The sequence below is a fragment of the Diabrotica virgifera genome, chromosome 5, assembly GCF_917563875.1.
Source record: "Diabrotica virgifera virgifera chromosome 5, PGI_DIABVI_V3a".
In the NCBI taxonomy this organism is placed as follows: domain Eukaryota; kingdom Metazoa; phylum Arthropoda; class Insecta; order Coleoptera; family Chrysomelidae; genus Diabrotica; species Diabrotica virgifera.
This window is the reverse complement of record NC_065447.1, coordinates 16,261,772-16,277,684: the sequence shown is the minus strand read 5'-3', so window position 1 is coordinate 16,277,684 and position 15,913 is coordinate 16,261,772. Positions and strand designations below refer to the sequence as shown.

The following is a 15,913-nucleotide window of genomic DNA, read 5'->3' as shown; positions in this document are numbered from 1 at the left end:
CATCTGCTAGATTTTCAATAACTGTGATAACTGTTTCATAAGACTTCGGGAGTGCCATTAGTAGATTACATATTAAGTCTTTTTCTGCAATCTCCACTCCGGATGATTTTAGTTGTCTTAAAATATCTTCAAATTGGGTTAAAAACTGTTGCAGAGATTCGCCTTCTTTTAATTTTATGGTAAGTAATTTCCTTTTTAGATATAATTGCCCATGCAGCCCTTTCTTTTCAAACTTTTGTTTTAAAACATTCCACATACCATACGCCGTCTTCTGTTCTCGCAATACTTCTAAATGTACATCAGAAACACACTGAACTATTATAGACTTTGCTTTGTTATCATTGCTTTTGTGTGATTTCTTCCGAGTTTCTGTCAGGGTGTTATCTTCTGCATCTATACATTTTTCAATATAATCAGTCACTCCAGCTTCTGCTAATATCATCTCCATTCGGAACTTCCAATTAAGATAATTATCGTTTGATAATAGTTCAATATTATATGATTTACTATTCATTGTCACGTTTCTGGATGGATAACCTCAAAACTTTTTTATTCCTTCTTTTATTTTTGTCATCAGCGTCTTGGGCACATAACCTTTTGATATCTGTAGTATTTTCCCTTGGGATTAGCTGGAGCAAATAATAGTTTCTTCCTATTTACTACATTTATTTAAATCAAACTCTTTACATTTTTCATATACAAAAATATAATTCTTCTTCTATCTTCTTGACATGACAATCGACATTGACCTAAAGTAGCCTGTATGACACAGAATGTAACTAGGAGGTTTTTAGCGATTCACTCAACATAAATATCAACAGCGTAAAAAACGCCGATGATACGGTGTTGATTCATCGTCTGCGAGTAATTTGGTATGAAAATAAACAAACATTAAGAAAACCAATATGATGCCAATCCTAAAATACCAAAATGTACCTCAACCTTGTATTTTTTTTTCTTATTTAATTATTGTACCTACTTACTATGTATCAGTAGAAACGATTGTTTACTTAAATTTGACAAATTCTAACTTCACTCGACCAGCCCACGACCACACAACTCGAAATACAAGTAAGTAAGTACGGTTGCTTGAAGCATGGCGCGAAGCCGTGGAATTTATAGAACTAGCTCGGTCTGTAGATCCGTGTTGTATGTTTCCTAACAAGGATCTACAGTTCGAGCGAGTCTCGTAAATTCCACAATTTTGCGCAATCATACTTGAGACACTGTGTCAGCTGAGGTGTTTGAACAACATAGATAACAAAACAACATGCTTTGTTACGTATTTAAAAAAACTCTCCATCATGCATGCTCCATGAGAAAAGAAAATATAAAACTAATTTCATCCTTACGTGTCTCAGATGGCGTAGCTACTTTTGCTATAACTACTCAATGCTTTGCTACTCTACCTACCTACATACAATTTGTATTATTTTATCAAAAAACAAGCATTTACAAACTCTGCAAATTGTATTATTTTGCTTTGCATTTTCATATGGAAAAACCGCGGTATTTATCTTGAACTTTTTTTGAACAAGGTGCAATACTTAGGTAATATTATTATTAATAAAACAAAGTATATTAAAATACAATGTTAAAAACTTTAATAATATTTAAAAACTTTAATATATTTATTATATCGTTGATTGAGGTATTGGGTATCTCCCAATACCTCAATCAACGATTATATTATTATAGTATACATTTTATGAATCAGTAGAAACGATTAGGTATATTTAAATTTGGTAAATTATAACTCCACTCGACAGAGCACGACCACACAACTCAAAACATATTAAAATACAATGTTAAAAATTTTAACAATATTTAAAAACTTTAATATAATAGATCATATTACAAACCTATCAGTAGAAACGATTATATTTAAATTTGGTAAATTAAACTCCGCACGACCACGAAACTTGAAACACAAGTACGCAAATACGGTTGCGTGAAGCGTGGCTCGAAATCGTGGAATTTACGAGACTCGCTCGAACTGTAGATCCTTGTATGTTTCCTACTCTGACAGATTCAATCTGTCAAAAGTCAAAATGCGTCTCCGTCTCGTCTCCGGTCTCCGTCTCCAGTCTCCGTTGAGTTGAGCCAGTTCAGTTGAGCGAATGGAATTTGAATTCGAATTGTTTGTTTTGTTATGGTTTTAGTTTGTTTATGAGACATTTGTGTAAAATTATTAAAAAGCTAAAACCTGGTCTAATAAAATGGAAGTAAAACCAGAATGTAGTGAAGATACATGTAAAATAGAAATAGAGTATAATGAAGTGGCTGATGCTCTGTTAGATAGCTTTAAAAGTGAAGAGAAGCTCAATAAAGAAAGTACACATGATACATTTGATTATTTAGAATTCCCATTAAAGACTGAAATCAAAAATGAAAGTGAACTTAAGCCATTTGAAGAAAGACAAAATAATAAAACGGGTAAGAAAATAACAAAAATTAACTTATACTAAAATCACAATAAAGATACACTACATACTTAGAAATAAACAAGTCAAGGCAGAAATGTTAGGAGGAGCACTTCCAAATCATGATTTGCAATGTACCTATATGCATTGTAAATCCCAAATCATGATCTATAAAGTTTATACATTGTAAAACATGTCTTGGTTTGTTTGTTTTCTAGGGCTAGTGCTTCTTTATTGAGATTTTAGTATAAATATTTTGTAATATTAGTGCATGGTGCAACCTAATATTTTATGTGCCTAATATACTAATACCTGATTTCACCAACGATACCTAAATATTTAAGAATTACCTAAGTGGGTTTAGGTACTTCCTAACTCTAAAACAGATTTCACCCTACGATAAGAATTGCCTAAACCGCTTAAGCATTACCTGACGTTAAGATACTGTTTTCGATCTCCCTAAACTTTAGGTATTACTTACCGTTGACAGTCAGGTTATATTTTTACAATTTTGACTAATGTACTTGTGACGTTTGTCAATAATTTGCTTCTTACCTTAATTTTTCTGTTATTCTGTAATAATAGGTATATTAGTTGTAATTTTGTATTATCTTTTATATTAATAATATATGTGTTGGAAAATATAGAAAATCATTTGGAGTTTTTTACAGGTCTATTGACAAAATTATGTAGTCTACCTACTACCTTACAAATCTAGTGTTGTGTTTCAAAAACCCATTCATGATATCACTAAAAGTGTGTCATTAAAAATTAATAACAAAAAGCAATTTTCAACATATTATTTATTTTAAAATTTTATTTATGATAATTCAACTAACTTTAATTTTTCATCATAAATATGTGAAATTTACAACTTTTTTCTTTTCCTCCATTTCACTGTACATATACAAATAACATACAAGACTATTATAATATACAAACTTAATTCACAAATAACTACATAACTACTAAATAAAATAACTATAAACAGTACAAAACTGAATACTTAAAACCAAATTGGCAAACAAAAAATAATGACAAATAATCGAAAAGGTAAGGAAACGTCATCTTATTCTTCTTTTTATTTATCAAGAATAGTTCAAACGTACCCGAATTAATACTTAGGAAAGAATTTCCTAGGTAAGCAGTTCATTTAGTTAAGAAACGCTATTGTTTTTAAGTATTGACTTAGGAAGTTCCTATAGATAAGAATTACTTAATAAGGCAACTGTTTAGGTATGGTTGGTGAAATCGGGCATTACTGTTGCATGTCATTATCTACATCAGAGATCTAAGTTGAAAGTTGACATAGTTGCCAAAGTATAAAAAAATCTTGAATACATTTTAATTCAAATATATCACATAATTATTGCAAAATAGGTCTGGATCCCGCATAAAAAGTTGCAAAAGCAAGATAATAGCAAGCTGAAAATTGTTAATAGTTTAACGGTGTCTAGTCGGACAAACTTTGATATATGGGAACACTGGAACAGGGGAAGTTTTAATGGTGGAACAGGTCAAAAATTTGGAACGTCAGATGTATTTTGTTGGACAGAACTTCCAATTGATTTGTTGCCCTTTCATTAAACTCACATGCAAAAATCAGACTGGCTTTTATCACCAACTGCGCATTTTAATGAGTGGAACACGAAGAACATGTCAAATGACAGGATTCATGTTGGTTAGTAATGGCAGTCTGATTTTTGCATGAGAGTTTAATGAAAGGGTAACAAATCAATTGGAAGTTCTGTCCGACAAAATACATCTGACGTTCCAAATTTTTAACCTGTTCCACCATTAAAACTTCTGTTCCAGTGTTCCCATATATCAAAGTTTGTCCGACTAGACACTGTTAAGCTATTAACAAATTTTCAGCTTCCTATTAATCAACTTTTTTTTCTTATGCGGGATCCAGACCTAAAAGTGGATTATACAACAAAACAAATTAATATTCAATGTAAATGAATAGAAACATTAGAAATAGACAACAAGAATTACCTAAGTTAAAATTAAATTCTTACATTAAAGTAAATAATAAAACAAATACTTACAGTAAAGAATAAGTAAAACAAATCTGAAGTGTCAATACCACAACTGTCAAATAAATGTTACCAATTTATGCCAAAATATCACCTTCGTTTGATTACAGTTACAGTGTGTTCCGAACAAATGTGCTTCATAAAAACGCTTTATAATCCATATATACAAATTAAATGATACATATTATTGTGTATTTCTTTAAATTAACATTAGTAGAAATCTTCAAATATTATTTCTACGAGTATATAATAGAATATGTCTAGTGGCTGTAATTCCAGTGTACTCAGCAAAATGATTCTAAAAAAGAACATAAGTACCTATCGCCTAAATATTTTGTGTTGGTATCATGTGATATCACGGGCTATGATGCGGATGATGTGCAATGGTAAGTATAATAGACGAAGTATATTAGCCTATTTTGGCATTGGATCCGAGCTTGCCATGTAACACCGTTGCCAGATCCTCAATTTTTTCATACTATCACATTACATATGATGGTATTTTATTGTGAAATGAACGGAAAAAAAGTTATAAGCTCCAAAAGGAAACTTCTTACAAAATTTTCTCATATTTTTGTTTATAACTTTTTTGTTGGTCACTTGACGCTAAAAAGTAATACATATAAAATTGTAGAAAACTAATTTGCTACATTTTATCTGTAATTAAATTTTCTGTAGGATTGCTAGTTTAGGAGGTACAGTGCGAAAGCCCTTTGCACCCCTTTTTCCAATATGGCGGCCGGGGGACAAGGGTGGGGACCCCAAAAATTTGAACTTAAGCTTATACTGAAACCCCCTACACAATAAAAAAATAAAATTTACTCCTCTAAGAAATGCAACCCTAAATGTAACATTTCAATGGACTAAACTTCTCTTTTAAAATTTTTTGTTGTACAATATCTTTTTTATACATATTTCCATTTTTTTAGGAGTTCCCCAAGAGAAGGACCCTTTTGAAAGTCGGAAAACAATAGACATACATCCATGTAATGAAGAACAACCTGGAAATCTACTCACTAAAGAAAAAACGTTAAAATGTGAAATTTGCTTAAAAGAGTTTTCTCTGAAGAATTCCTTGAAAAAACATTTGATGAGACATACTGGAGAAAAATTTCATAAGTGTGAAATTTGTTTTAAGCAGTTTAGTCAAGCGAGTTGTTTGAAAACACATTTAAGAGTGCACACTGGGGAAAAACCTCACAAGTGTGAGATTTGTTTTAAGCAGTTTAGTACTTTAGGCAATTTGAAAGTACATTTGAGAGTGCACCCTGGGGAAAAACCTTATTATAAGTGTGAAATTTGTTTGAAGTCATTTATTGAAGCAGATAAGCTGAAAAGACATTTTAGCGTGCACACCGGGGAAGATCCTTACAAGTGTGAGATATGTTGTAAGGAATTTACCATATCAAGTAGTTTGACAAAACATTTGAGAGTGCACACTGAGAAAACACCTTATAAGTGTGAAATTTGTTTAAGGCAATTTGCTGTTAAAAGTGCTTTGCACACACATACGAGAGTTCACACTAAAGAAAAACCATACCAGTGTGAAATTTGTTTAAAACGGTTTTCTCAGAAAAATAATCATAAAAGACATTTGATATTGCACACTGGAGAAACACCTTATAAATGTGAAATTTGTTTTAAGCAATTTACTTTTAAAAGTACGTTGTATGCACATACGAGAGTTCATACTAAAGAAAAACCATACCAGTGTGAAATTTGTTTAAAACAGTTTTCTCAGTCAAGTAATTATAAAACACATTTGATATTGCACACTGAAGGCAAATCCTACGAGTGTAAAATTTGTTTTAAACAGTTTAGTCTAGCAGGTCCTTTGAAAACACATTTGAGAGTGCACACTGGGGAAAAACCTTACAAGTGTGAAATTTGTTTTGAACAGTTTAGTCAAGCAGCCAATTTGAAATACCATTTGAGATTGCACACTGGGGAAAACCCTTATAAGTGTGAAATTTGTTTTATGCCATTTAATAGAGCGGATGTTTTGAAAAGGCATTTGAGATGGCACACTGGAGAAAAATATAAGTGTGAAATTTGTTGTAAACAGTTTAGTGAAGCAAGTAGCCTGAAAATACATTTGAGAGTGCACACTGGGGAAAAACCTTATAAGTGTGATATTTGTTTTAAGGCGTTTTCTCGCGCAGACGTTTTGAAAGAACATATGAGATTGCACACTGGAGAAACACCTTATAAATGTGAAATTTGTTTTAGACAATTTACTTTTAAAAGTACGTTGTATACACATAAGAGAGTTCATACTAAAGAAAAACCATACCAGTGTGAAATTTGTTTTAAAGGGTTTTCTCGGTCAAGCAGTTATAAAACACATTTGATATTGCACACCGGAGACAAACTGTAGCGTTTACGCTATCCCTAAAATTTTTTTCTTTGATACACTCTTGTCTCCAACGTCTTGTCATCGCTCAGATGTCGCTACTTGAGATCGTTTTGCGCGATGTCCAAACTCGAGATTAGAGAAAACATAATACTTTAGCCAGCGAGCTTCTAGACAATTGACGGTCTAGTCAGGATTTGGCGGGCAATATTTGAAAAGCATATTTAAAATAAATATATTATTTAAGACACTAAATAAAAGATCTAATTCCTTTGTTCGATTATTTATATAAATGAAATTCAAAATATACTTTACCTAATACCTATTTGTAAAGCATTAGCAATATTTTAAATAAAAAACATCAATAATAATATGTATTAGTTATATCACAATGGGAATGTAGCAATTTTACAGCATTGTTTTGAATTTCTTTAATAGAAGGTTTGTCCCAGGTTTAAACTGCTAAGAGACAGGTGGGTGGCAGCTTTAACATTGAATTTAAGCGAAAACAATATTTATTTGTCAAATAAACAGTTCTTTCTGTTTCCTGACAGAACTAAAATGTATTTTGAATTAAATAAATACCATACATTCTTCTTTTTGTCTCAATTAATTTAATCCAAAATTAATTTTTTGGACACCCTGTATAAATAATTATGTTAAAGTTTATATTACTGAATAGAGAATTACATAACCTTCAAATGAGCTATCACACAACCCCTACTCTCATTTTAAAAAATCATCGATTACGTCATCACGCCCAGACGGATGACGTCACTAGTACGATATATATGCCAAAAAGTCATAATTTAAAAATAAAAATCGACCTGTCTCAGAATTTCTTTCCAAATTCGCCTATTCTCGAGATAATGAATCTATTCCAACTCAAATGTCCTCACTGTATTTTGAATTTCTCTATAAAATAATTAACCATAGGAAAGTTATAATTATAACATATAAAAGTTATATAATTACAAGATTAAAGAACAGTCCAAAGGAAAATAGAAATATTCCACATAATAAAAATTTTCCTAAACGAAAGTGATTGTTTTCAGTAAATAAGCGAAATCCTAAAAGGGGAAATTATTGTTTAAACAAACCTTCTGTTAGAGAAATTCAAAAGACTGGTGTAAAATTGCTTAGTGTCCAATATATAACATAACTATAACCTATAACATCTTATACATAATATACATAACGATGTTTTTTATTTAAAATATTGCAAATACATACTATATAGGTAATTAGATTAATAAATATATTTTGAATTTCATTTATATAGATAATCGACCAAGCGAGATGAGGTCTTTCATTTATTACTAAGTTAAACTTAATGATATGTATTAAGTGTATAATATATGCTTTTCAAATTGCCCGCCAAACCCAGAGACTCACTGTCAATTGTCTAGAAGCTCGCCAGCATAGTATTAGTGTTCTCTAGCCGCAAGCGATGTCCAAGGCCAACGAAAGGTAGTGAGTTGGCCAACGTATTTACTTTTAAAAGTTCGTTGTGTGCACATACGAGAGTTCATACTAAAGAAAAACCATACCAGTGTGAAATTTGTTTAAAACGGTTTTCTCAGTCAAGTAATTATAAAACACATTTGATATTGCACACTGAAGGCAAATCCTACGAGTGTGAAATTTGTTGTTAAACAGTTTAGTCAAGCAGGTCCTTTGAAAAGGCATTTGAAAGTGCACACTGGGGAAAAACCTTACAAGTGTGAAATTTGTTTTGAACAGTTTAGTCAAGCAGCCAATTTGAAATACCATTTGAGATTGCACACTGGGGAAAACCCTTATAAGTGTGAAATTTGTTTTATGCCATTTAATAGAGCGGACGTTTTGAAAAGGCATTTGAGATGGCACACTGGAGAAAAATATAAGTGTGAAATTTGTTTTAAACAGTTTAGTGAAGCAAGTAGCCTGAAAATACATTTGAGAGTGCACACTGGGGAAAAACCTTATAAGTGTGATATTTGTTTTAATGCGTTTTCTCGCGCAGACGTTTTGAAAGAACATATGAGATTGCACACTGGAGAAACACCTTATAAATGTGAAATTTGTTTTAGACAATTTACTTTTAAAAGTACGTTGTATACACATACAGTCGGAAAAATGAAAGAAAACCCATGAACGATCACATCAATCACATATTATTCAGATTATTAATAATCTATCTCTCTCGTTTGTTATTTATGGAAAAAAATCAGCAAATACAAAATATGTGATTGATGTGATCGTTCATGGGTATTCTTTCATTTTTCTGACTATAAGAGAGTTCATACTAAAGAAAAACCATACCAGTGTGAAATTTGTTTTAAACGGTTTTCTCGGTCAAGCAGTTATAAAACACATTTGATATTGCACACCGGAGACAAACAGTAGCGTTTACGTTATCCCTAAAAATTTTTTCTTCGATGCGCTCATGTCTCCAACGTCTTGTCATCGCTCAGATGTCGCTACTTGAGATCGTTTTGCGCGATTTCCAAGCCGAACGAAAGGTAGTGAGTTAGCCAACGTAACTCACTCAAGTCGGTACGCAGACCATTCTTTTTGGGTAGCCAAATCTGGGGAATAAATAGAAGGATATTCAATAAAATTAATGATCTAAAACACCAGTTACATCAATATTAAAATATCCGAAGTTTTCCAGAACTAAAGTAATTACATATTAAATAATTTACATAGTAAAGCTATGTGGCGAATTGCTGACACTCAGGGGTAGTCTGCGTACTCTAACCCCCAGATTTGCTACCCATATTATTGCAAACTGTTTGAAGACAGCATTACCTACCACTTCCATCCAATCCTGCAGTATCAGCTTTGGACAGTTTTACCGTGTTCTACCTAAATTAGAAAGCCGAGAGGACTTTACTAGCCTAGTGGACTTAAAAACAACAGACGTGTGGGAACAGATATGCTTGGTATACTCCTTCTCAGAGGCATCTTTCAGTGCGTCACAGTTTTTCGATTTCTTTCTAACGCATTAAGTTGGAAGTGACAGAAAAAAGGTACGTCCGTGATTAAAATCATTTATAACATTTATTCTAGTTGTTGATACATGGCGCTATAATCGAACAAAAAATGATTTATGTATTATCTATACAACTATAATCTGTACAATTTATAAGACTATACAAATCAAAGAACATACCTTTTTATAAATGAAATAAGCACAATTGATTTGTTTTTATACTAAATTACGATTCTGACAACTGTCAGATTTAAGTAAAATGTCATGCTATGATTCTCTACATTCTTAAAATCATAGATTACGTCATTAATGACACACTGAAAGACTAAGAACTTTAAAATTGTAGTCGTATAGATAGATATGTAATAGGTAAATAATGGTTAAATACCTAAATCATTTCTTTTGCGATTATAGCGCCATCTCTCAACAACTGGAATAAATGTGCATGTATCACGGACGTGCCTTTTTTTCTGTCTCTTGTGTCGCACTGAAAAAAGCCTCTGAGAAGCACCATATCATTGTTTACGTTTGTATATTAATAGATTGCTTCTTTCTTTCATTTACTATTGTTGAACTGTTTTATATACATATAAACCAGGTATATTACTCATAATTTTTGTAATCAATAGGGGAGATTTTGTTTGTTTTCTTTTATATATAGCAGGATTTTACATAAACAAAGTAGGTAACGGTAAATAAGAAATAACTAGTAAACTAGAAAGTAGTAAACTTTGTATCTAGTGCTTTTCGTCTTCCTTGTATTACGAGAGATGTCGCTGTTTTGCGTCTCAAAAAGTGGAATCATTGCATCGCGATGTTTTCCCTTAAATAGGCAGGGTTGTTGATATTTGTTTCAGAGTTGTGACTGCATAGCTTCACTGAGGATGCATAGATGCTGAAATAGCTATATGGAGATTGTGGTCCAACTCTGAATCAAATAAAAACAAAAACTGCCTTTATCTTTTTCATCTTTACTCAGATTTGCGTACCTGAAACTATCTTTCGGTCCTTTTCCTAGACGAAAAGAAGGTAAATACGTGGCCAAAGTGTCCTTTATTTGCTATATTCTATATTCGTCGTCTCTTGTGCTTATATATTGTAAAAGCCGGAGTTACAGGATGCAGCCAGAAAGCAGTTTCTTAACGAAAAGTCTTGGATTTAAAATATTGTTTATTATTTTTATTATTTTTATTTCAATTATTCTAATTGTATAAAAGTAGTAAACTTCGTATCTAGGGCTTTTCGTCTTCCTCGTATTACGAGAGATGTCGCTGTTTTGCGTCTCAAAAGGTGGAATCATTGCATCGCGATGTTTCCCTTAAATAGGCAGGGTTGTTGATATTTGTTTCAGAGTTGTGACTACATAGCTTCACTGAGGATGCATATATGCTGAAATAGCTATATGGAGATGGTGGTCCAACTCTGAATCAAAAAAAACAAAAACTGCCTTTATCTCTATATTAATAAATAACTAGTTTAAAATAAATCAATATTTAAGGCAAGGGGTAATTAAATTTGTATATAAGGTTTTTTTTATATTTCTGTAAAAGAGTATTTGGCCATACTCGTTCATTTTGTTAGCTTTATACAGCTCCCAGTATCCGTGTGTAAATATTATCTGATCATAAAATATCTCTATTTTCCGAGGTATATTTCTATGGAGCTTTTTACCATAACTTTTACCATTTATAAACTTAGTTTAGGACTAACATCTCTAACGACTTGTCTCTTCTTATTAGTCATCATGATAAGCCCAAAACTATAAACATTTTTATAGAAATGAATAAATTGATCAGTTCTAATTCTCTGATCATGTGCCAATCTTCCATATTATCTACTCAATTTTATACAAAAAAACTCAACAACAAATTAAAAATTTATATAAAAATGTATACTACAAACAAAACCTATTTTTTAGTTGTCCTTTTTCTCCGCGTTTTCTTGGGTTCTTCGACTTCTTCTTTTACGATATTTGTTACTGAACCTTTATTCCACTCTTTCTTCAATTCTTGTAACATCGTTGGCGTTAAAATCCCCTGAGCCAAAAGACGTTCCGTCAATTTGCCTTTGCCCAAAGTCAATGATTTTTGTCCTAAAAAGAACCATGCAGAACTTTTTATTAAGAATGACTTTTTTTCGTAAAATTAATAATAAAAGAGTTATCTGAATTGAAATAACTAAAAATAATGTTAGTTATCCATAATTTAAAAAAAAAATTAATTAGAAGGATGTAATTGCATACTAGAATATAGTTTTTAATTCCAAACAACTTTTCATAATAGCAATTTTCAATATTGTGAAAAATAAAGCTACTTTACTCTTGAGTGAAATTCAAACTTTTTGACATACCTCGTATAATATTCAAAAAATTTGATATTTGATTGTTATATCTTATGTTTTGGACCATGCAGAGCTTTTTATGAAGAATAACTTTTTTCGTAAAATTAATAATAAAAAAGTTTTCCATATGGATACTAATTACAGGGACTTACTGTATAACCAGTTGTAAGTATAGTTTGTAAAAATATTTAAGATGAAAAAATTTAAAGACTAATATAAAATCTTTTAAATTTAAAGTCGACTAAAGTCATGTATAAGTCACTAATTAAGAGAGGAGTTAGACAGGGATATGTTTTGTCAGCTCTACTATTTAATCTTTATTCCAAGTTTCTATTTAAAGAGGCACTGAAGGATTCGAAGAAGGGACTCAAGTTGAATGGCGTGAATACCAACAGCATCAGATACGCCGATGATGCGGTATTGATTGCGGATTCCGACTTGGGTCTACAACGACTCATCAACAGGTCCAACTAGGTCTGTAAGCAATTTATGAAAATAAACATTAAGAAAACCAAAGTGATATCAATTCGAAAAAACCAAAATGTACCTCAACCTTGCAAGAAAAGACTGGCAAATTTTAGAATAGATCAACACTAATTACCTGGCATGTTGGATCGATAGCAGTCTGGATCCTGATCTACAACTAAGATCGAGAATAAATCAGGCAAGAAAATCTTTCGAAATAATAAAAAAACTCAGGAAAAGAATGCAAAAAACTCACAACTAGAAAGGAGAAGACTATCGTGACTAAGAAACACCCGACAATGGATAGGGCTAAATTTTGAACAGCTAATAAGAACAGCAAAGACAGAAGAACTTTCAATTGTAGTACCCAACCTCCATTGACTAGACGGAACTTTAAGAAGAAAAGGAAGAAGAGGTCATAAAAAACTTTACGCTTTTTAAACAATGTGTCACACTAACTTGATTGAAGTTAACACTAGAAACAACAACATCTGATCAACATAAGAACAAGACATAGTATGTTTTCTATTTTACTGCAGAAGCAAAAAAGATGTGACACTTATTTTTGAAGATGAAAGATAAATAAATTCTCACTTACCTCTTAAATATGTTTGTTTTTGTCTGCTCATGGCGAACTCTTCATCATCAGCAGCTCCAGTACCCGAACTAATTCCAGTTTCGGAATTCCTCAACAACCTCGTTAGCTGAACTATACCTTGTTGTATGATTTGGTCTAATTCACGTTGCATGTCTCTTACTAAGTTTGGTTCATTGAATAGATCAACAAAACGGTAACTGAAAGAAAATACAGTCAGTTATACATGTGAAATATTTGCCATTAACAAATATAGCTAAAAAAACTAACATTTCATTAACCCTATATTCATGTACTTACTGGCAGATGCACAAGTATGCAAGCCAAGAAAAAGAGTAAGAAGAAGAACCCTATATTCCATAGCATTGCTTTCAGGCAACACCGAAATTAAATTCAGTTATAAAACTAAGCCAAGAAAAAGAGTAAGAAGAAGAACCCTATATTCCATAGCATTGCTTTCAGGCAACACCGAAATTAAATTCAGTTATAAAACTAACATTTTGTCTCTAAGGGCCGGTTTTTCAGTGCTGGGTTAACCTATTTATTTTTCGGTCACCGAAATATTCATGGTTAATCAGTTTTTCAGTACTAGGTTAGAGTTTAAACTCGTTTAAGTTAACCAAGATTTTAACCGATCCTCGTTAGATGGTTTAATTCCGAATTTTGCGGTTACGCTTGCGCATTGATGCAGTGAATGCATCATATGTTTATTTTGAATACCTGTCGGACAGAAGAGATTAGTTGGGTTATGTTATTTTGTTTTTATCGCGGGAAGTATTCTACTTCCTTATTATTATATATTATTATCTAAATTATAAATTATTATCGTTATTATATAGAAAGGAAATATATTTAAATATATTATAATTGTAACAGGTACCTTATGTTTACAAATCTGTAACAGGATTTAATGCATGATTCCTAGTAGTACTTGAAAAAGATAATTTTACATTTGTCTATAAAGCAAAATAATTATTTACCAAACAGTTTGACTCCTTATTTCCTGGTCAATCTGTTCAAATAGTGATAACTGATAACACCGTGGTCTTTGACAAACGAAATCGGCAAAAAATGTCTAAATCGTCCCAGTAATTATTGTAATGCTCTTCTGTTATGAAACCGAGGTAGACATTATGAACTAAATAAAGATTCCGAACTTGATATTGCATTAATTTTTTTTTTAATTTGGTTATGAAATTGTTTTTTATTTATTTTTCTATCAAATTGATCATTATTTCTCGAACTGCACATGCGCAAGTACAGTTACTGCTGCCAACAGAAGAAAAAAAGTGGTTAGCTAACCGAGATTTTCTTGTATGTATACACCGTTCTTAGGCGTCAACGCCCTTCGGTAGGGATCTATGGAGGAGTATCACCAAGCCGGAAGCCCTTATCCCTTCCCGTACCGCTCCTCCATAGGCCGATCAGACGCCAGTTTATTCCAGACCAAGCCGTAGACTCTATTGAGTTTTATACTACGGCGTTGGCCTTTTTATAAATTTCATGACCTAGCTGAGGCTCGAACCAGCGACCGCAAATCCACTAAACTTGTCGATCGACTGAGCCCCAGCTAACTGGACCGTCAAGACCGACACCGAGATTTTCTTAACTTGGTTTAAAGCACTGAAAAACGCTATGAGGGTTAAAATTTAAACTAGGTTAGTTAAACAAAATTTTAACCGGTCACTGAAAAACTGGGCCTTAATGATTGTAATGTACTTATTGTGAAGTCAAAGACACATTATATCAAAATAATCGCGCTACTCCTCATGCCAGCATATCAAACAAAGTTCTCGCGCCAAAAGTTTTCAGATGTTGTCGTCAGTCATTTTTTACACGTGTGCAGTACAAGTTTTAGTCAGTTTATACTATTTCTAAACGCACTTAATTCTGTTCTCTTAATTTTTTAATAGAATTACAACAAATCTAAAGAACTAAAGATTTCTTACGTTGGAAATAAAAATTACAGTAAAGGCAGTTTTACATTATGCTACATATTTTCATGCTAGGCAAGAGCCATGCAAGACCGATCATACAACTGCGCATGCCCACGCGCTATTTCCATGCAATTCCTGTGCTAGACGAAAAATTAAAACATGTTCTATTTTTCATGCTATTTTGATGCAAGTTGTCAAATTTCATGTTGCCAATATAACAAAATTTACAGTTTAGAATAAAAGTTAACCTTATTTTGTAAATTTAAATGTTATTTATTGGAAGTAATAATAATTTGTGATTTATACTTGAATATATTTAGTGTGGGACTGAAATTTCGAAGTGAAATCTCTAAAGTTTATGTTTTGGTATATTTCTTTTGTTGGCAACAATGAAAGCGATATCAAAATTGCACAGAAATAGCTCCGATGTAAAAAGGCCAGGATAGGCAAGAGATATGCCATTCAAGACGGACTTGCATAGTATGAGACCTGCATAGCCTTGATGTAAAGCTGCCTTTAACTCTTGAATTCGAGCCTTTCACAATTTACAACACATACCGAAGGCAAGATCTTCTGTTCTTTAGATTCCTCGTTGTTTTAATAGATGTCGCTATTGCGTCCACTAGCAAATTATTTCTTATTAATTTTCTTACTTGACAGTTGGATTTGGTTTTGATTGAGCACACCACGGGCCGTCTGACGAATCCAAGAGGAGGAAACGTAGAGAAACGGATGGTGGTGATCTCCGAGACACAATTAAATCTTAAACTGTCTTTCGTGGTTT

General features: G+C 32.2%; 2 protein-coding genes across 2 annotated transcripts in view; one reads left to right on the top strand and one right to left on the bottom strand.

Annotated features, from left to right (window-relative positions):
- Positions 1 to 2,087: 2,087 nt before the first annotated feature.
- LOC114332954 (zinc finger protein 271-like) lies at positions 2,088 to 15,202 on the top strand. The gene is made up of 2 exons (XM_028282765.2): positions 2,088 to 2,436; positions 5,392 to 15,202. The coding sequence occupies exons 1-2, from the start codon at positions 2,220 to 2,222 to the stop codon at positions 6,837 to 6,839; spliced, it is 1,665 nt and encodes a 554-aa protein (XP_028138566.2). The 5' UTR covers positions 2,088 to 2,219; the 3' UTR covers positions 6,840 to 15,202.
- Positions 11,656 to 15,913, bottom strand: part of LOC114332971 (ATP-dependent RNA helicase SUV3 homolog, mitochondrial) — a 21,966-nt gene continuing 17,708 nt past the window's right edge. The window contains exons 10-11 of the mRNA XM_028282780.2: positions 13,196 to 13,392; positions 11,656 to 11,884 (exon numbers count right to left, since the gene is read on the bottom strand). Coding sequence (XP_028138581.1) covers positions 11,700 to 11,884; positions 13,196 to 13,392 — 382 coding nt within the window. The 3' untranslated portion in view covers positions 11,656 to 11,699. The remainder of the gene's footprint in view (positions 11,885 to 13,195; positions 13,393 to 15,913) is intronic.

Excerpts from the sequence above, each read along its gene's own strand:
- LOC114332954 (XM_028282765.2), top strand. The coding sequence starts at position 2,220 with ATGGAAGTAAAACCAGAATGTAGTGAAGATACATGTAAAATAGAAATA. Across the intron at positions 2,437-5,391 it reads AAGACAAAATAATAAAACGG|GAGTTCCCCAAGAGAAGGAC; the intron begins GTAAGAAAATAA and ends CCATTTTTTTAG.